Consider the following 21,291-nt stretch of genomic DNA (forward strand, 5'->3'; position numbering starts at 1 on the left):
CAAAGTACTCCACTTAGGAAGGAACATTCAGTTGCACACATACAAAATGGGAAATGACTGCCTATGAAGGAGTACTGCAGAAAGATCTTGGGGTCATAGTGGACCACAAGCTGAATATAAGTCAGTGTAACACTCTTGCAAAAAAAAGCGAACATCATTCTGGGATTTATTAGCAGGAGTGTTGTAATCAAGACATGCAATGTAATTCTTCTGCTCTACTCCATGCTGATTAGGCCTCAACTGGAGTATTGTGTCCAGCTCCGAGCACCACATTTCAGGAAAGATGTGGACAAATGGGTGAAAGTCCAGAGAAGAGCAACCAAAATTATTAAAGGCCTAGAAAACAAGACCTAGGAGGGAAGATTGAAAAAATTGTTTTGTTTTTTTTTAGTCTGGAAAAGAGAAGACTGGAGGTGGGGGAGGTCATGATAATAGTTTTCAAGTACATAAAAGGTTGTTACAAGGAGAAGGGAGAAAAATTGTTCTTGTTAACCTCTGAGGATAGGACAAGAAGCAATGGCCTTAATTGCAGCAAGGGAGGTTTAGGTTGGACATTAGGAAAAGTTTCCTGTCAGGGTCGTTAACCACTGGAATAAACTGCCTACGGAGGTTGTGGAATCTCCATCATTGGAAGTTTTTAAGAGCAGGTTAAACAAACACCTGTCAGGGATGGTTTCGATCAGTGGGGGGCAACCTGTGGCCTGTGGCAACTGGGAGCTGCAGGCAGCATGCCTGCCGACGGTCAGTGTAAACAAACTGTCTTGCGGCCCACCAGTGGATTACCACTGGTTTAGAGAATACTTAGTCCTGCCATGAGCGCAGGGGACTGGACTAGATGACCTCTCGAGGTACCTTCCAGTCCTATGATTCAATATAAAATTTCCAAAATGTTAGCATTATCTGCCCCTATACCAGGGGTGGGCAAACTACGGCCCAGGGGCCACATCTGGCCCTCCAGATGTTTTAATTTGGCCCTCAAGCTCCCGCCGGGGTTCTGGGTCAGGGGCTTGCCCTGCTTCGTGCGGCTCCCAGAAGCAGTGGCATCTCCCTCCTCTGGCTCCTATGCATAGGGGCAACCAGGGGGCTCCTCAAGCTGCCCCCGCCCCAAGCGCCACTCCTGCAGCTCCCATTGGCCAGGAAACGCAGCCAATGGGAGCTGCAGGGGTGGCGCCTGTGGACGGGGCAGCGTGCAGAGCTGTCTGGCCAAGCCTCCGTAAAGAAGCCGGAGGTGGGACAAGTCACTGCTTCTGGGAGCTGCTTGAAGTAAGCGCCCCCTAGAGCATGCACCCCTGACCCCCCCCCACACATGCCCCAGCCCTGATCCCCCTCATGCCCTCCGAACCCCTCGGTCCCAGCCCGGAGCACCCTCCTGACCCCCAACCCCTCATCCCCAGCCCCACCCCAGAGCCTGCACCCCCAGCCGGAGCCCTCACCCCCCCGCACCCCAACCTCCAATTTCATGAACATTCATGGCCCGCCATACAATTTCGATACCCAGATGTGGCCCTCAGGTCAAAAAGTTTGCCCATCCCTGCCCTATAGTATCTGCCAAAAACAGCAAAATTACTTTTGTTTCGCTTTTAAATTAAAAGAGGTATCCCTTGGTGCTAGTAAAATAAAATTGTGTATTTAGCTAATGAATCAATCAGGAGGAAATCTCTTGTCATTTTTATTTTTCTCCTCTCAATCTCTAAAGCAATTATAGTTTACACTTTATTATATTGCATAGTATAGGCTAACAAAATTAGCAAATTTTGGTTTTCAAAGTGAAGGAAGTTCAGTTACTCAAGTGTTTAAAAGTGACATTTCTATATCTTTAAATACACTACAGTATAGTTAATATCAGTTAAGTAGGGGTTATTGTTTTTCATTTATTTGCTTTATCAATAATAACTGAGATGAGAAAACAAAATTCATATTGTAGAAAATATGCTTTTCAATAAGGCTGCTTCCAAATACAGAAGAAAAAGCTATAGGAGTTAACTTAGCCATCAATTCCCTAGTTTTTACAGGCTCATGATTTTCTGAAAACACAAATTACAAAATTTGAGTTCCTCCCAGAAAGCAAGAATTATTTAATTTTTTTCAATGTAAATTCCTGAATGAATTAATTCAACTAACTAAAAATAGTAAATGTCTTAACCCAAAAGAAGTTAAGATTTATGTTATACAAAATGTAAAAAACAGAGAAAATAAATAATTCTGGACACTAAAATGGTAAAATTTTACAGATCTAAAACCGATGCTGATTTCTTCCAGGGTAAGTACATACTAGTTCAGGTAAAACGGAAAAGGGGACATTTTATCATAGCATCATTACAGATCTCAAATGGTAAGAGTAATCAGTATTTCAAATCTTAGCTTGGATGTCCTCCTTCAGCTACACTGATAGGCTCTTGTTTGGTGAACAGTAGAGAAGGGTAAAAGTAACCAGTGTTTCAAATATTAGTTTGGATATTCACCTTCAACATTTGGCTGTACATTATTCACAATTCTGCTTTTCTTGACATCAGTGAAAATGAATTTCACGAACAAGTGTCTTTGTAGTTCGGTCCATTCCCAGGAAGTAGTTTGGACTGAAAACTGCTGGAAAGGTTTTTTCCACAGTTGGGCACATATTGTGATGTAAAATGAAGAAGTGCCCCCCAAAATCTGAGGATGCTGAATTGCAAGGAAAATAGTGTCCTTACTATCCATCAGTCCAATGCAGCCACCTTTAAGGTGAAACATAACCAGGGCTGCGTGAAAATTGGAATTTCCATCCTGTGGGAAATTCCAATATTTCTACATTTGTTTTCATCCTAAATCTGAATTAAAAGTAGAAATGTGAAAAAAAAAATTGAAAATGTTGAAACATTTTGTTTTGGCATTCCAAAACTGATATTTTTTGTTTTAATACATTGAAACATTTCTTTTTGAGTCAATTCAATGTTAAGCTGAATGTTTCTAAGGGTCCATGATGCCTCATGGGGAGAGGTATTACTCACATTGTGCAGTAACCAGAGTTCTTTGATATCTGAAGTGGAGCACCTACAGGGATTCTACTTGAAGAGACGTTATTGACCTTGTGCTGTAACTGGAGTTGAAGATATGTGTTCCTGTGGGTGCTCCTCTACCTGCCCTCCTTCCCCCCCCGCCCCCTTCAGAATTCCCTTTGTGGGAGAAGGAACTGAGAGCAGTTTGCTTGTGCAGCCCTGTATATCCTCCAATCAGGGAACGAAGATGTGTAGCATGCATTTGTGGGCAGAACAGACTGCTATAGAAAATCTCAGATCAAAGGCTCATGGCACATGCACATCTATACCCCTGTGGGTGCTCCACTTCAGGTGATTCCTGAGTAGTATCCTCATATTGCATTGCCAATTGCAGCATCTGATCTAGAGGCATGAACCAGAACATAACAGTTGGAGGAAGTACATACAGAGATCCAGGTTGCAGTGCTGCAAATTTCAGTAACTGAAATGTCTTTGATTAATGCCATTGATGTAAACTGTGACCTTGCAGAATGAACTATTTATTACTCCAGAATGTCAACGAAGTTATAACATGCAATAATAATTCCAGAGATCCATCTTGAGTCTCTTTGGGTGGAGAATGCACATCCTTTGTACCTGTCCTCAACTGAAGAGAGTCTAAAAGACTTTCAGAACAGTTTGGTTTTGTTTAGTTTGAAAGCTAATGCCCTTCTGACATACAGGGTACAAAAGGCAGCTTCTTGTCTAGTCTGATGTCGTTTTGGGGGGGGGGGGGGGGGGAAATGGGAGATGAACAGTCTGCTTAATATGAAATTCAGACACCTGAGGGAGAAACTTGGGATGTGGTCGGAACAATACCTCTTCCTTGAAAAACACTGTAGAAGGAGGGTCTCCCATCAAAGTCCCCAGTTCTCCAACCCTGTGGGTGGAAGTGATGGCCACCAAGAAAGCTGTCTTCATGGACAAATGAAGCAACGAACATGTAACTAATGGCTCAAAGGGGTGTTTCGTAAGGCAATTAAGAGCCAAGTACAAATCCCTTATTGGAGTAGATTCTCTAGTCTGTGGAAAAAGATTAATCAGTCCTCTGAGAAACTGGAGGCTGTGGGTTGAGCAAACACTGAAAACCTTCTGTGGACAAATGAACCTTGACAGAACTCCTAGCGAGAGCTGATGTCTTTAATTCCAACAGGTAGTCAAGGATGGTGGAAAGAGAAGAGTGAACGGGAGAGACTTGCTGATGGGTACACAAGTGGTGTTCCATGCCTATAGTCTCAGAATTTCCAGACTGGAGTGAAGCATCTGACCGGCACGCTGAGACAACAGACAGCAATGGGTTGGAAGTCTCACTGGTAGATGAGAAGTAATTTGAATGAGGTAAGGACACCAAACTAGTCTTGGTGCAATTAAAATGACCCTGGGACTTGTCTTGCTTGATTTTGTTCAGTACTTTCAAAAGTAATGGTGTTGGTGCATATGCATAAAGAAGGCCTCTTGTCTACAAGAGGAGGAAGGCATGCCCAGTGACTGAGGGTCATGCTCGAGCAAAATTTCTTACACTTTTCTGTTGATGGATAGTTGCAAAAAGGTCTACCTCTGAAATCCCCAAGTTAAGAATATGTTGTTGAAAGCTTCTGAGTCTAGATCCCATTTGTAATTTTGGGAAAAGTGCCTGAGCAGGTTATTGGCCATGGTGTTTTGAACAACTAGAAGGTAAGAAGCTGAGAGACTACCTGTCTGGCTATGCACCAATTCCAGAGTTTTATTATTTCGGCACAGAGTTAAAGAAAAACATGTTCCTCCCTGACAACGGATATAAAACATGCAGGCTATATTGTCTGTCAAGATCTTGACTGACCTGGATCTGCTCAGAGAAAGGAAGCGAAAGCAAGCATTGCTAGCTGTTCTCATTTCTAGAAGGTTGATGTTGAGAAACTGTTCTTGGGATGACCACTTGACCTGAACTGAGAGGCCCCAGCTGAAGGGGGAAGCATCTGATGTTGTCGTGATGGTGAGGGACTTCTCAATAAACTGGACTCCTGCAGAGTCTTTGGAAGGGTCCTTTCACCAGCTGAGTGACTGCAGAACCCACTTGGATAGACACTTGTTTGTTCAGACTGTGCTTGTTTGATATATAGACTATCCTGAGTCCTCACTGAAGGTATTGAAGATGTAACCTGGTGTTTTGAATTACAACACCACATGCTGACACATGCCCCAATAGCCGAAGACCATTCCTTACTGAGGTTTCAGGGCTGAACTGAAATCCCTGAGATGAGTGTCTTTTGGGTGAGAAATCTGTTGGTAGACAGGTAAGCACTGCCTGTCACTGCATCCAGAGAAGCTGCTATGAAATCTATCCGCAGCACTGGTGTCAAAGTAGACTTCTCAAGATTTAGTTGGAGGACTAGTCTGTGGAATAACAAGATTATTCTTTCTATTGCTGACCATAGTTCTGGATAAGACTGGCCCCTGAGCAACCAAATGTTGAGGTAATAGAAGACACTTTTCTCTAAATGATGAAGGTGGGCAGCTACAACCACCATGATCTCTGAGAATACCGCTGGGGCAGAGGAGAAGCCCAAAGGGAGGATGTGATATCAGTAGTGGTCGTGGCTGACTACAAAAATAAAGAAACCTCTGAACTGCAACATGAAAATTGGCATCTCAGTCGACAGTCACAAACCAATCCGCAGAAATGAGAGAGGGGATTATAGCTGTGAGGGTCACCATCCTGAATTTCTGCTGTTTCACAGAGTGTTCAGACATCTGAGATCTAATAGCTGTCTACATCCCGCATTCTTTCGTGGACCCAGAAAGTACTTGAATAAAACCACTTTCCTCTGTGCTGAACTGGAACAAAGGGCTTACTGAAATCCAGGCAGATTAGATCTACTACATTTCTTTCATCTAAAAAATCAGCTATCTTCTCAAAGAAGGAGATCAGGTTGGTCAGGCATGATCTACCTTTTGTAAAACCATGTTGCATTTTATCCCAATTACCATGCACCTGTATACATCTCCTTGTCACCACATGGCTCTCTTATTGTAGTTCCCTCTTAAATGGGCTTACAGCAAGGTTTCTTCATCACTTGCAGCTTGTTCAGACCACAACAGCAAATCTGTTGACTGGTTTAAGGAACTGTGAAGATATTACGCTCACTCTACATTCTTTACACTGAATACCAAATATCATCTAGGGATCCCACCATCATGTCTTAGGTTGGCAGACAGTCATGTCTCTGTTGGACTGGGCTATGGGTGTGCAGCTATGGAAATGAGCATGGTATAAGAACCTAGATGGAATAGAACATACCTCCCCATAAATCCATATTAATCCATCTCTTCCCACTTTGAAGAATACCTAATTACTTCTACACCCCTGAAGTGTTTTTGAATGACCACTGGACCTTTATTTATTAACTTTCCCTCCTACCCCTTCCCTTCATCTTGTCTTTTTTACATAATACAGTGACATTTTTCTTTTAATTAGTAATTTCAATCAGATTGTGATTCATATTTTATTGTATATTAATAAACTGTCTACTATGTTGAGTGTCTCAAATAAAAAGGACTATTTTTAACAATTACCTATTTTAGTTTAAAATTAAATATTGGCAAAAGCATATTAAGACATTTGAAATTGTACCATTTTACTCTTTATATTAGACAAAAGAACATTTTTAGATACATCTAAAACATGCATGTTGTTCTTTGACATAGATACAAAATGAAGAGTGAAAACACTTTTATAAAACTATCAAAGAATGAATCTTTTGGGGTCTACTTACATCTTTAAGGGTAATAATATTTGGATGCTGTCCATAGCGCAGTAGGATTTCAATTTCCTCTGTTGGATCTCTTTTGCTCTTGTCAATAATCTAGAAAACCAAGCAAGTTTGTAAGAATAAATATTTTCTAAACACGGAAGATAGACAGATATTTTCATTTGTACAAACACACAACACTCCTCATCAATGTTTACAGGGATGCTGGCTACAATCAAGATTTGGTTCCTTGAGAGGAAGAAAAAATAATCTTTTGGAAGAATGTAGAAAATTCTTCAGGTGGATGGGATGCTGGTGGATAACAATACTGTTCTTCAGGTCACAATTATTAATGTGAAGATGGCAGTAAATAATACTTTAACCATCCACTTAATAAAGCATAAAGCCCCTGATTTTGGATGTGTTACTGAATCCTGGATGGATGACATTGCTGGACTCGTTTTAGTTTGGCTGTCTCCAACTAGGCACCTGGGGCTAGATCTAAAAAGGGACTTAACTTTTAGGCCACCCAGTGGGATCCACAGCCCCGAGTTAGGTACCTACACTCCCTATACAATGCACAAGGAGAGACAGGCACCTAAGAATGGGATCCACATAAGCCAGGACGTTGAGTGTGGAGCCACCTAAGTTAGTCAATAAATATGCTGAGGAGAAGGGTAGATCCTAAGCTCACCCCTCAAAGTGAGTTAGGCTACCTCCAGGCTACAGGGAGGTGCCTATCTCAGCTTGCGGGATTCTGAGCCATGTACCTTCTCCTAGTTAGGTGTCCAAGTTGTTCCTTGCAAAAAACGCCGGAGGAGGTGGTAGTACTGCCCCACGTATCCCCTGATAAGTTCTAGACCTGTGGTTGAAGCATTCACCTGGGATGTGGGAGACCCGGGTTAAAATTTCTCTGCCTGATGTAGAGAAGGGATCTGAACTTGGGTTTCCCCCTCCTACAAGAGTACTCTATCCACTGGGCTCTAGGAAATTTTGGGGTGTGGTGGTGGGGGGTGCCTCTCAGTCTCTCTATTGAAGCTTTAAGTTTCCACTGTATACAAATAACTAAATATGCACTGGGCGAGAGAGCGAGTGGTTGTTCTATAGCTCAGTGGTTAGAGCAATCTCATGGAAAGGGAGAGACCCATGTTCACATCCCTGCTTCACCTAAGGCGGAGGTAGGATTTGTATCCATGTCTCCCACATTCCAGAATATCATCCTAACCACTGGGCTAGAAGTTATAAGGAGGGCACCACCACAACCGCCACCACCTGTTTTTTGTGCATTTAGACCTGATCTGAGCATGCCTACTGGATTTAGGAAGAAGGGCAGCACCTAGTTTGAGGATCATACTAGGGCTTAGGTGCATGCAACCTGGCAGAAACATAGGCTTGGTTTACAGTGGTGGCACCATGTAAGGTATGTGAAGCTACATGTGATATTGAAAAGCAGGCTGTGTCCACGTTGCATTGCGCAGCTACATGCAACAATGAAAGGTTCTGACAGGGGGAAGCAGCAGGCTCACTGCTGCCGGAGCCTTTTGCTGCAGCAAGGACAGGTTCTGGCAGCTTCCCACTGCTGGAACCTTTCACCGCAGCAAAGAGACTCTGGCAGTGGGGAGGTGGCAGTGAAAACTCTAGCAGCTCCCTGCTTCCAGAGCCTTTTGCTGCAGTGGGGAAAGGCTCCAGCAGCAGGGAGCTGCCAGAGCCTTTTCCTACTGCCTTCCCATCGCCAGAGACTTTTGCTGCAACAGGGAAAAGCTCTGCCAAAGGGAAGGCAGAGGGACACTATGCTGCTTAAAAAAACCAGTACAGAGATAGGAAGCACTGCTGGGGCATGTAGAGAGCTGTGTAGGGTATATACCCTCACGTTCTGGTGTGCCTGTACTCTCTTCACCTAAGCAGCTCCTCACCATCTACACTGCTATTTAAATACCTAGGGGGCTTTAACAATGGAAATTTGGGTACCTAGGGACTCTAAGTGTCTACAGACTTAGGCAGCAGCTGAGTGGGAGTTTTGAGGATCTCAGTGATACCTATATCTTGGACTTAGGCACCTAAACCCTTTTATAGATCTAGCCCCAGGTGCAGCAGGAGATATAAGAGACGTGAAACCAGAAAAGGGAAACCCCCTGGGGTTTTCAGGTAAGCACTAGATGCTTATTTGAATCTTATCAAAAACTATGACGTTGCCCTACACCAACCATCCCTCCTTTAACAAGCACTGTTTTCCCCTACCTTTTGTCTTCTTGGGGGGAAGCCTTATGACTTGGTAACTCACATTTGGTATAATTGAAAATGTCTGGTGGGTTCAGTTTTGCCATTTGCCACTGAAGAAAATAAGCCTGCTCTTCCTCATGATGCACTACTTTCTTTCCTCCCTTCTACCTGAGTTGTGAGGTTTTCCCTGATGTCTCCTCCCTCTTTTTATCTCTTATCCCTTTCCTGCATGAGGTTTTGAATCCATTGCTTCTAGCTGAATCCTTCTTTCCCCCTGCACACTCCACTGCCTTCCTTCCTCATGCTTTCTCTCTGCTTCTTGAAGAAGAGGAGCTCCAGCAGAGGTAGCAGGTAGTAATAGCAACAGAGAAGGAAATGAGACAGTCTGAACAACAGTCCGGAAGGGTTTAGAGAAGGAACAGTAGTGCAAACACCGCTCTGTCCCAGCTATTCAGGACAGAGGAAGCTACCTGGGTAACCCAAGCACAAAAAGTCAGATCTACTCCTGATAGAGCAGACCAAATTCCCAGATAAGTTGATATTAATGAAAGAAAAAAGCATTTCTGGGAAAAGTTGGTAAATGTTTTTTCATAATTTGAATGTGCTGAATCTGAAAATGTTTACCAAGCTGAATTTTGTACTTTAAGATAAGTAAATACAAAAAAGAACATGGCTACTGTCACTTACTTAAAAAAATAAACAAAGTACAGGAGAGATATTTAATATCTTTCCTACTAATATCACAGAAGGTACAGCAGAACCAAAATTCAATGAAGATGTCCTGGGAGATGGTTTAATGATTGCCAGTCAGATTTGAAAACACTAGCGCAGGATATGGCACTTTCCCTCAAACATCAATTTGAAAATGCAAAATCTGACTGGCCAAGTTTTAATGAAAAGCACAGTAACAATAACTCACCATTAACCTATTGGCTTATGCTCCACTACGTCTGTTAGTCTATAAGGTGCCACAGGACTCTTTGCCGCTGTCACCATTAACTGAATACAGTTACATACCTATCATTTGGTCCCCCGCTCATGAAGCTGATACACTGAATACTGTGGTAAAAAGATTTGCACAAGTCACATGTTATTTTTAGGGCTGTCAAGCGATTAAAAAATTCATCACGATTGATCGCACTGTTACACAATAATAGAATGCCATTTATTTAAATATTTTTGGACATTTTAAATATATTGATTTCAAGTACAACACAGAATACGAAGTGTATAGTACTCACTTTATTTGCTTACAAATATTTTCACTGGAAAAACAAAAATAAATAGTATTTTTCAATTCACCTAATAAAAATACTGTAGTGAAATCTCTATCATGAAAGCTGAACTTACAAATGTAGAATTATGTACAAAAAAACCTGCATTCAAAAATAAAACATTGTAAAACTTGAGTGCCTACAAGTCTAGTCGGTCCTACTTCTTGTTCAGCCAATTGCTCAGACAAACAAGTTTGTTTACATTTGCAGAAGATAATGCTGCCTGCTTCTTGTTTACATCACCTGAAAGCAAGAATAGGCGTTTGCATGGCACTGTTGTAGCTAGTGTCGCAAGACATTTACATGCCAGATGCACTAAAGAGTCATATGTCCCCTCAGGTTTCAACCACCATTCCAGGAGACATGCGTCCATGTTAATGACAGGTTCTACTTGATAACCATCCAAAACAGCGTAGACTGATGCATATTCATTTTCATCATCATGAGTCAAATGCCACCAGCAGAAGGCTGATTTTCTTTTTTGGTGGTTTGGGTTCTGAGTTTCTGCATCAGAGTGTAGCTCTTTTAAGACTTCTGAAAGCATGTGCCACACCTCGTCCCTCTCAGATTTTGGAACTTGGCACTTCAGATTCTTAAACCTTAGGTCGAGTGCTGTAGCTATCTTTAGAAATTTCACACTGGTATCTTCTTTGCATTTTGTCATATCTGCAGTGAAAGTGTTCTTAAAACAAACAACATGTGCTGGGTCATCATCCGAGACTGCTATAACATGAAATATATGGCAGAATGCAGGTAAAACACAGAGCAGGAGACATATAATTTTCCCCCAAGGAGTTCAGTCACAAATTTAATTAACGCATTATTTTTTTAACAAGCGTAATTGGCATGGAAGCACGTCCTCTGGAACGATGGCCGAAGCATGAAGAGGCATATGAATCTTAATCGCATCTGGCACATAAATATCTTGCAACGCCAGCTTCAACAGTGTCATGTGAATGCCTCTTCTCACTTTCAGGTGACACTAACTAATAAGTGGGCAGCATTATCTCCCGTAAAGGTAAACAAACTTACTTCTTTTAGCGAATGGCTGAACAAGAGGTAAGAGTGAGTGGACTTGTATGCTCTAAAGTTTTACATTGTTTTGTTTTTGAGTGCAGTTATGCAATAAAAAAACCTACATTTGTAAGTTGCACTTTCATGATGAAGAGATTGCACTACAGTACTTGTATGAAGTGAACTGAAAAATACTATTCCTTTTATCATTTTTACAGTGCAAATATTTGTAATAAAAAATATAAAGTGAGCACTGTACACTTTGTATTCTGTGTTGTAACTGAAATAGATATATTTAAAAATGTAGAAAAACATCCAAAATATTTAATAAATTTCAGTTGGTATTCTATTAACAGTGTGATTAATCACAATTAATTTGTTTAATTGTGATTAATTTTTTTTTAGTTAATCGCGTGAGTTAATTGTGATCAATCAACAGCCCTAATTATCTTCAACAGAAACATGTTGATCAAGCACTCTTCCCTGTTCTGATGGACCTAAAATGGACTGTACCAGAATGTAAAGATATCCTGATTACATGCTTAGGAGGTCTACATACATCAGTGAACTTCCTAAAAATGTTCGGGCAGAATACACATGATTCTGGACTGTTGAGCATGTAGACTGAAAATGGCATTTCAGGTAGATAAAATGATAAGAGCATGTAATTTCTGGTAAAAATTATGCAAAAGCCACTCATGCTTATAAGATCACTCTACACGGCAGTGTGGCAACTCTTATTACCACAACTTCTGACCTATCTATAGCAACACAACAAAAACTCAAAGAGAAACTCCTGGATGTTGCAAAATCTGAGGCGGAAGAAGATTACAATAACCTAGTGTCTATTCTGTCATCTGCAACTTTCTGTGACAAGATGCCATCATTTGTGCTGAGCAACATGGACAACCATCTCAATTTGCAGTACTGCTGGTTGTATGTGCGTATCCTCCTCCTCTTCCCCAGAGCTCAATGAGATGGAATTTGGGAGCTTCATCTGTATGTCTTCAAAAGAATACTTCTGTTCTTTCACCAATATGAACACACAAATTATGCCTGATGGGGATCTGTGTACTTAGCAGAAATGAACCAGCCCCCTCTGGAAGTACTTAGAGTTCTACAGAGGCAACTGGGTTGTGAAAGGTTCCAACCACAGATTCAAATCAGGAAGACCCAGACCATTCCCAAGCATGGCTCAATGCCACTTGAAAGAAAGGAGGAATTAGAGGAATCACAGGAATGGCCTCAGCACTCAGCAGATGGGCTCTCTCATATAATCTACACGCCCGAAATGCAGCCCAAACCAGAAAACCGTTCAGTCTTGGGCATGATGACCAAATGAGTTACAATGAATCCACACCAGCACAAAAGCAACATGATTATGATGATGAAAATAAAGTATTAATGACACTTCAAAGATTAAAATTATTCACTAGCAACACACTGCAAAACATTGCAACAAAAGATTTGGCCACAGAAGCGATACAGAGAATTTTGCTGAATGCGGAAACATTTGGCTAGGAGCAACTGAATAACTTTCTTCAGGAAAGGCTCATGACACCAGGGAAACTAAGTCCCCATACCAAATTCCGTGACCCACTGAGAAAGACAAGGGCTCTGATGTTTTCCTCCCTCCATGCAATTGGAAAAAGAAAAACAAAGACAAGGTAATCACAATGCAAGTTGACAGTCTCATACTACAGTGTGTAATTAATGCCTATAATGGAGGAAGGATGGTGGATCTGCATAAAATATTATGTCATGAGCTAATGCCAATTCCTCTTGATCTTGCTGAGGTAAATGGGCATCTTAAAATTGGAAATAATTACTCATTTTAACCAGAGATATCCCTTGTCCTCCTGAGATAACACTGGATAGTACATCCTCTCTGGTGATTGATGGCCAAGCATGTGTAATGGCACAGAGAAAATCTCTTCCATGTTCAACCTTTCTATTAAAGGAATGATATGACAGAAGTGCTCCAAAGCTTCTAAGTTAATTGGAGAACAGATCTGTTCTAATTCCCAACAGCTGGCCAGACTTTTTGGCCCATTCCCAAAATAAGGCTGATCTGGCTTGCTTGTTCTCTGAAGAACTCCTAGCCCATGCTCTGCAAATCAAAACAACTGTCACATCTGGAGAGTGCAGAGACAACAGTATAGTTAAGTCATCAAACCCAATTTTGAATACAAGTGTGTCGCACGTCAACACAAGACACTGATGTTCTTTTTCTGTTAGTGGCACACGATGACAAAATGCCTTTCAGCAAGCTGTGGATGAAGGCTGGAATATCAAAAAAATTCAAATACATTCCTGTGCATACTATTTAAGAGAAGCTTTTGCCTGTGTTTCCTCACGCAGATATAGAAATAATATTCTCCTTCCATGCTCTGACAGGCTGTGATACTCTTTCCCATATTGCTGGCCACAGCAAGAAAACTGCTTGGACAGTATCCATGGAGAAACACGGACTTCAAATAAACTGAGAGAAGGATTATCCCCAAAATGAATCAATCGTTTCAGCAGAAAAATTGATCTGCAACATGTACAATTTACCTGATCAGGAGAGCTGCAACAAGGCACAGTGATATTGTTCTCCAAGTGTTGATCACTAGAGACCCTAGTGATGGACCCTAACAAGCAATGCATTGTGCTGCAACATCCAAAGAGCTCACTTTCAAGTGGAGGCAGGCAAACTGCAACAATCTCACACTACTCTCACCAGAAAATATGGGTTGGACCAAACACAATGGAGAACTGGTACCCAAGCTAATGTCACTGGAGCCAATCCCTGACAGCTGTGCAGAAATTGCTACCTGTGGATGTGTCGAAGGGTGCACATCACAATGCTGTTGCAGCAGAAATGCTGCACTGGGGCCTTTACATGCAAGGAGTGCGTTGGTAAACGTACGAACTGTTAAATTATACTTTTTTAAACAATGTGCAGGATATATAGTAGCTGTTTTTACTGGAATAAAAACCACAGAAAAATAATTTTTTCTCCAAATTTTACTTAAACGTTGAACTCTAATTTAGAAAGTGAAACATTCAACTTGGTAATCATTTATTCCAGATTCAGTGCATTCAAATTATGAAAGATAATTTGTTTACCTACTTCCTCCCAAAATGCATCTTACATCTTCTTTTACAGAAAATGTATCCAGTTTATGACGAAAACCAGACTGATGGCATGTAAACAAATACCTCTGTTGGAATTCAAGGGTTCCTTGTGAGTAGCCTGTATATCAGACTATACGAGTGTGAAACCAAACTGAACAATTCTGTCCATATGTCTGAATGGTTCTATAATTCTAAAAGGTAAATTGCTTCAAAATATAACTAAGATCTTAAAAGTTTGCCAAACTCTGTTCCTGCTTTGACAGTTACACAGATTTCCCCATTGGTAAGACAAATTTTATTGCCTTTTATTCAATATTGTAACGTTTTTGAAAGCTAGATTTGATTCACTTAGCATCGCTTATTGCTTTTTAACATATTAAAAACCTTGTTAAAATATTAATGATTTAAACCAACAAAAAAGCAAGGAAATGCAGAGTCGAGGTTCCCTCTGGAAAAAAAAATGCCAATGGTACTAAACTACACAAACAGCACAGCTAGGAACAGGGATTTATGTGATCATCTATATATCTACTTCAGAACTAAAAGAAACAATTATATTTAAGTTAATCTAATCACTGTCATTTCTGTATATAATGCTTAGTAATAATATACTTCGTAATAATGCTTAGTAATGCAGTCTCTTTGGTGTATATTCTCTCCCAGAAGCATGCAAGAGTTAGATAAGCGTTTCATGGGGAACATTTAAAAAAAAATAACAACAAAATACGAAATTTAATGAATATGTGACATTTGCAGTCACAATTTTTTCTATTCATTTAAGAAGAAAACAATTCGCTATTTTGTTTATGGTAGATAAATTTAAGCTAACATTGACCTATATGACTGTAAATTCTGAAAATATGATTGTTACCAATTAAGAGTTTTTTTTAACAGTGGTTACCTTAACTGCATATTCCATATTGGTAGCTTTATGTATACATCTCTTGCAGATAGAATAAGAACCAACTCCAATGTCTTCTTTTACTTCATATCCATCAGTAAACTGAATGCTGTTCCTGTGCAACTGCTACCAAAATAATATTATTAATTGACGATTACTTTAAAAATATACATCATCATCTACATTACAAATCAATTGGAACTAGAAACATTTGTTCCCTATAGTTTTTTAAATTAATAATCTTCTTAGCTCAAAATCTTTTCAAAATCCTTCTGTTTGAATAAGATATATTATAAATCATATAAATCCCATCCATTTATACCATATCATAGAAATTCTATGACAAGTCTACGTTTGGGATTCCTGCTCTGTTAATTTAAACAAATAATATGAAACAGAAAACAGATAAGAAGACTTCCCATTAATCTTAACTAATACCATTTTTTCTGGTCTCATCTGCCAAAATATGAACGATAAAATAAGGTAATTTTTTTTTTTTTTTTTTTTGCAAGTGCAGTTCTTAGTATGAGAAATTTAGAGACATATCAAATTCACTGGGAATTGCAGGCATCAGTAGGAATGGAAGTAGAAGTGTCATCTGAGTCTGGGGATAAAAGGCAAAATGAGTGACGGTCAGCCTTTTTTGCATGGTAAGGAAATGGTATTTTGATACAGGGAAGCAGTAGGGGAGCTTGTACAAAGGATGCCTAACTTTAGCAGGAAGCCATCTGGGTATCCTGCAGACATGCAAAGGGGAAATAAGAATGAGGAAGTGGTTGAAGGGGTACAGAGGAAAGGGAGCAGAGAAGTTTTGAGAAATGTTTACAAGAGGAGGAAGCGGTACAGAGAACTCCATCTGCAAGTTTGTGCAAAGAAAACAGCACAGCAGAAGTTGCAGAAAAACTGTTGGCAGAGATTCAGGACTGAAGGGCAATAAACAGCAAAAACTACAAGAGAATACATGGCCCCAACTCTGTTATACTCCCCACCCCACCAAGAGAGCAAACTTGTTTTAAGGTGGACTTTCAAAATAAACTTTTCTGTGAAGCTGGCTTTGCCAGAAAACATAGCTGGGCAGAACTTTCTGAAAGCCAACAGACTAAAATGGATTTGGCAACTGGTTCAACACATCTAAAGTCAATTGCAGTTGAGGATACACAGGAGCTAGCCAATGCCAATTTGTATAGTGCCTGCTCCTATTTGCTCAGCCCCCTCTGAATTTATCCCAATTAAAAGTGATTTTAAACTTTACAAATTACATTTGCAGCTACTGAAAATAATCAGTGTTTTCTTCTCTTTCCTCCCCTCAACCCTCTTTAGTTTCCCTTTGAAGACAATCTCTTCCAATACATATCCCACTCTCTTCAGTTTAAGTTTCTTGACACTGTACACCCTTTATGTGGGCAAATTCCACAAGTTTTTTCTGAAGCAAATTGAAGAAATGATGGTTTATGAAAAACAAGTCATTGTACACGTATGAGCCAACCACAAATACCAAATGTAGCTATATTTTATGTGGTGATTTTCATACCTGTATCCAAATCGCTTGAGACAGATAAATTAAAGGGACACTGTCAGTTTAAAATTCATGTTATAAACAAACCATTGTCTAAAGTGGAACAATTTACCAACAGTCAGGTGGATTCTCCATCACTGACAACTTTTAAATCAAGATTGGATGTTTTTCAAAAAGGTATGCACTAGGAATTATTTAGGGAAATGCTATAACCGTACAGGTCAGACTAGATGATCTGATCCAGCAAATCTATGAATATGATTCGATGAGTACATAAATATCCACAAATCCTCACCACTGAACACCTGAAGCATATAGTGTGTGCAAATAAACTTATTATGAGCATTCTCGATGTAGTAAAAAGGATGTAATTAGAGAACACCAGAAGTGTTCGCATTTTGGTCAATCACTTTGAAGAATTAAACACACTCAGATGGTTGCAAATTGTCTATGCAACCAGCATACAGGATATCATTTTTTATCAGAAGTATTTGTTAACTTTCTGTACAAACAAGTGAAAAGTTTTCAGCAATTAAATATGTTTTCCGAATGTATGTGAAGAAAAAATTAACAGAAGTAGGTGGTAGAAATAAAATTTTTACTTAAAAATCCTACTTGGGCCTGTCACTTTCTTTTATACCCACTTAGTCTTCTTTTCCTAAAAAGGCATCTGCTATTTCTCCCATGCTGTTGGCCCCATAGCTATTGGCCACAGGACCTCATACTACTTCATATCCCTCCTTTTTCCACACTCTCCCCAACAATGAAATACATTCCCATGCTAACCTTATAAAATCTAAATTTAAAAAAAAAAAAAGAGCATGATGCATACTTCTCCCCTACCTCCAGCTTGATGTCATCCTTCCCCAGATCATGGAATGATGTCTCTAACCAGAGTTTCATTGTTCAAAAATATGCCGTAGCAACAACAGAGCATATAGAAACAGTAAGCATTTTTCAGCTAACAGGCCAAGTGAACTACTTTCAGAAGTAATAATGTCACCATCATTAATGTGAGAGAGTCTGTGTTTAATCGGTTCTCCCAATTCTACTAGGAAACCAAAAGTTCCAATGCACCCTGACACATTGGGTTAGTTATCAGACAACATGTAAAGTGTTCAAGTAGTATTTTAGACTGGCATAATTCTTTATAATTTTTTTTTTAAAGTGTGTGTGTAGGGAGGAAGGGCAGGGATCATCTCTATACTCATAATTTACAGGATTTAAAATAAATGGCAATCCAAACCATCTCTACATTCCAGTTTCAAGTAATATTTTAGAGGGGTTTTGCTGCATAGTATGAACCCAACGTTTATCTTATAACACAGGGGAAAATGATCCGCAGGCAACTTTCTTTCTTTTTTTTAAATATTGACTTTATAAAGAAAATGTAAAATGTTTTCAAAATGTTAAGCCTGGATTATTCAGATATTTGAACAGTCATTATGGCTCAGATGCTAAAATGCTTGCTTTTTAGGTGGTCAAAACCCATGCCTGATCACACCCAGCGTACAGAAGCAGTAGGTTCTGCATTGTCAAAGGTGCTGTTCTTTGGATAAAATAATCTGAGTTGTATTTTTCTTGTCTTTAGTTGACGACGTTTTCATGACACTTCACGAAGAACAACAGAGGATAAACCCTAGTCTTACAGTACTATTAATTATTTTAAGTGTTTTTAGGTATCTTGTTTATGAAAGGTATGACAAAGCTACATCATATTTTATGCAAAGGACAACTCGTTTTTAAATAATTTGTTTTCATTCGTTATGTTTATTCTTCAGTAATTGCACTCACCTGAACAATTGAATGAACCCCAACTGTCTGCATTGCCTGGCTTTCATCATCTGATGCAATAGCAACGAAACTGAATCCCCGAAAAAGCTGATGTGCATTAGCACTAGGTGGAATACCAGGCGAATCTGAAAAACAGAACAAATGTCTTCAGGAAGACTTCTTTCCAATTTATTTAAAAAAATCCAAAAGCAGTAAGTAATCAGTATTCCTAATATGCACTGAATAAAAATGAGCATAAAATCATAGTTTTAACACTGGAAAGGAATTTTACACTATAAACCGGTTTGGAGATTGTTATTTACATAAAGTATTTCTGCATCCTCATGATACAAATGCACAAGTAACGAACTGCAGTTCATATCACCTACAGGCTTATATAAAATCTTTCACATAATGAAGTTTTAGGTTTTGTACATGTAGTCAGTCAAATCTAACCAGATAGAAAACAATTTCTGAAAATTGAAATGACTGAAAGTTTCTTCTACTTTTGAATACTTAAATTACAGTTAATTATTCTCTCACCTTTCGGTGTTTTTGCTGTAAATTCAGGATCAAAATAAAATGTATCCTCAGGCCTGCCAGTTGCAGGTTTAAAAGGTGGATGAATTTCTCTTCTGTATAATTTCTAAAGAGAAGACAGCGGTGAAACCAAATTAAAAATAATTATAACAACCGTCAACAAACATTTCCTAAAAGACGTTCTTTTACTAAAGTACTCACATTCCAGTCTATTGTGGAGAAAAATAAATGCCTCTTAATTTCTTCAACTCCATCTGGACCTGCCCCTATTATGAAAAAAGGCTGTGAATAGTAGTTTATTTACTGCGAAGAACTACTAGCTGAAATAATTATTTTTATATGAGTATTTTACCTAATCTGTTTGCAGGGTTTCGTTTGAAGAGCATTCGGAGAAGACTCTGTGCTTCAGGACTTAAAAATTGGGGCATTCCAAGTTTGGCTCTATACAACAAAAACACATTAATAGCATACATGTTTTTAGGCAAGAATCAACTATTTACTTTTTTCTAGTCCTTCACCCTAACCACATCAGGCAAGTTAACACCATTGAGAATTTGGCTTCAGACATCAGAAACAAAATAAAGTGCTGTCAATCATGTAGACATATAACCTCAAACTTCCCTATTCCAGCAGTGTAATATTTCAAGTACTGGACCAGGAACATAAGAGGCCGAGGTAGTAGGAAGGTAAGTAGGTGTTGATGAAAAGGCTTACAGTTAGTTGTTTTTTGTAGTCAACTGCTACCAGTCTATGGCAAGTAAGCCAATCTCCTTGACAAAGAGATAAGCAGCCCTGGAAGGAAGTCTGATCTAAGAAAATGGCCAAAATTTCGGATGCAATTTAAATATCCATATAATACTGCTGAGTTAGAAGACACAAGTGGGACATATCCTGAGACCATTAGAAAAACACTGAATGCTCTCCTCACGGCAATGAGGCAAAGTAGGTGGTAAGAAAAAGCAACATCTGGCATAACAGTGGATGTCCTAATACCCACAATGATCACAGTTTGGAAAGAAACCATTTGTCATGTACATATCTAATTCTTTTCTCCTCATTTCACCAGTTTGTTAAGTCCTGCCTTATTTTCAAAATGAAAAACTGGAATACACGACAGTAAAGGGAAAGAAGTGAAGAAAAATATTTAGCCCTCTATTTTAGAGTCATCCCTCCTGCCCCCACAATCTCTTATGGTAATTTTCCTGACACAACACAGACCTGGGAATCTTTTTTTTTTTTTTTTTTTTTGGGGGGGGGGGGGAAGGGGTGGATTTATTACCCCATTTCACGTTCAACTTATTTCTTGCATTTATTCTTGTCCTCCTTCTGGGTTTTTGGTTTTGACTTTTCTGTACTTTTATTTTCTCACACTGTCCCGAGTTCCTCACACTACCTTTCTTCTCCCCATCTAATGGTGCGTACATATCTATCACATCTCAATCTCTATCCTCCTTTTTCATCAGATACTGTGGTGATGGGCATAGTGTAAAAGACTGGGATCAGTTACCTACTATAAGTATGGTTCTTCGAGATGCGATGCAGATGTGTATTCCAAATAGGTGAGCATGCGCCCTGCTCCCTGGAGACTTTTGCCTAGCAGTACCTGTAGAGGGGTGGGTGCTTGCATCTCATGCCTTTAGCCCCTCCCCAGGCTATGAGGCAATGCTGCCAGACCCCCTCAGTTCCGTTGCGCCAAATGTCCAGGGGAAGATTGACGCAGAGGGGATGGAGGGTGGGTCATGGAATACATGTCTGCATCACATCTCAAAGAACCACGATACAGTAAGCAGCAGTTTCTTTTTCTTTGAGTAGATGCAGATGTGCATTCCAAGTAGGTGACTAGCAAGCAGTACCTCCATCTGTAGGCGGATTTTGGAGGTTACCTGAGTAAGGACTGCTCTTCCGACATTAGCGTCTGCTCTGGAAGCAGCAGCGATCACGTAATGGTCCGTAAATGTATGTATGGATGACTATGTGGCCACCCTACAAATGTCCAATATGGAAATGTCATCGAGGAAGGTCACCAACATTGCCTGCGCTCTCATTGAATATGCCCATATCTGCTGAGGTGGTGTAGCCGACACTATCTCATATGTAGTCTTGATACAAGATGTTATCCATCTAGAGATGGTCTGCACAGAGACTGCTTGACCCTTCATGAGGGTCTGCATATGATAGGAACAGGTGACAC

At 39.8% G+C, this 21,291-nt stretch overlaps 1 protein-coding gene across 4 annotated transcripts in view; it reads right to left on the bottom strand.

Moving 5' to 3' along the window:
* The window catches only part of RPS6KA3 (ribosomal protein S6 kinase A3), a 125,925-nt gene that overhangs the window by 20,813 nt on the left and 83,821 nt on the right, over positions 1-21,291 (bottom strand). For 2 of the 4 annotated variants that reach the window (XM_037901556.2, XM_037901541.1), the window contains exons 11-16: positions 19,453-19,541; positions 19,302-19,366; positions 19,104-19,206; positions 18,582-18,706; positions 15,272-15,397; positions 6,767-6,856 (exon numbers count right to left, since the gene is read on the bottom strand). In XM_037901556.2, coding sequence (XP_037757484.1) covers positions 6,767-6,856; positions 15,272-15,397; positions 18,582-18,706; positions 19,104-19,206; positions 19,302-19,366; positions 19,453-19,541 — 598 coding nt within the window. The remainder of the gene's footprint in view (positions 1-6,766; positions 6,857-15,271; positions 15,398-18,581; positions 18,707-19,103; positions 19,207-19,301; positions 19,367-19,452; positions 19,542-21,291) is intronic. The other 2 variants (XM_037901547.1, XM_037901563.1) reach the window with 2 other exon arrangements.

The sequence above is a fragment of the Chelonia mydas genome, chromosome 1 (genome assembly GCF_015237465.2).
Source record: "Chelonia mydas isolate rCheMyd1 chromosome 1, rCheMyd1.pri.v2, whole genome shotgun sequence".
Classification (NCBI taxonomy): Eukaryota; Metazoa; Chordata; order Testudines; family Cheloniidae; genus Chelonia; species Chelonia mydas.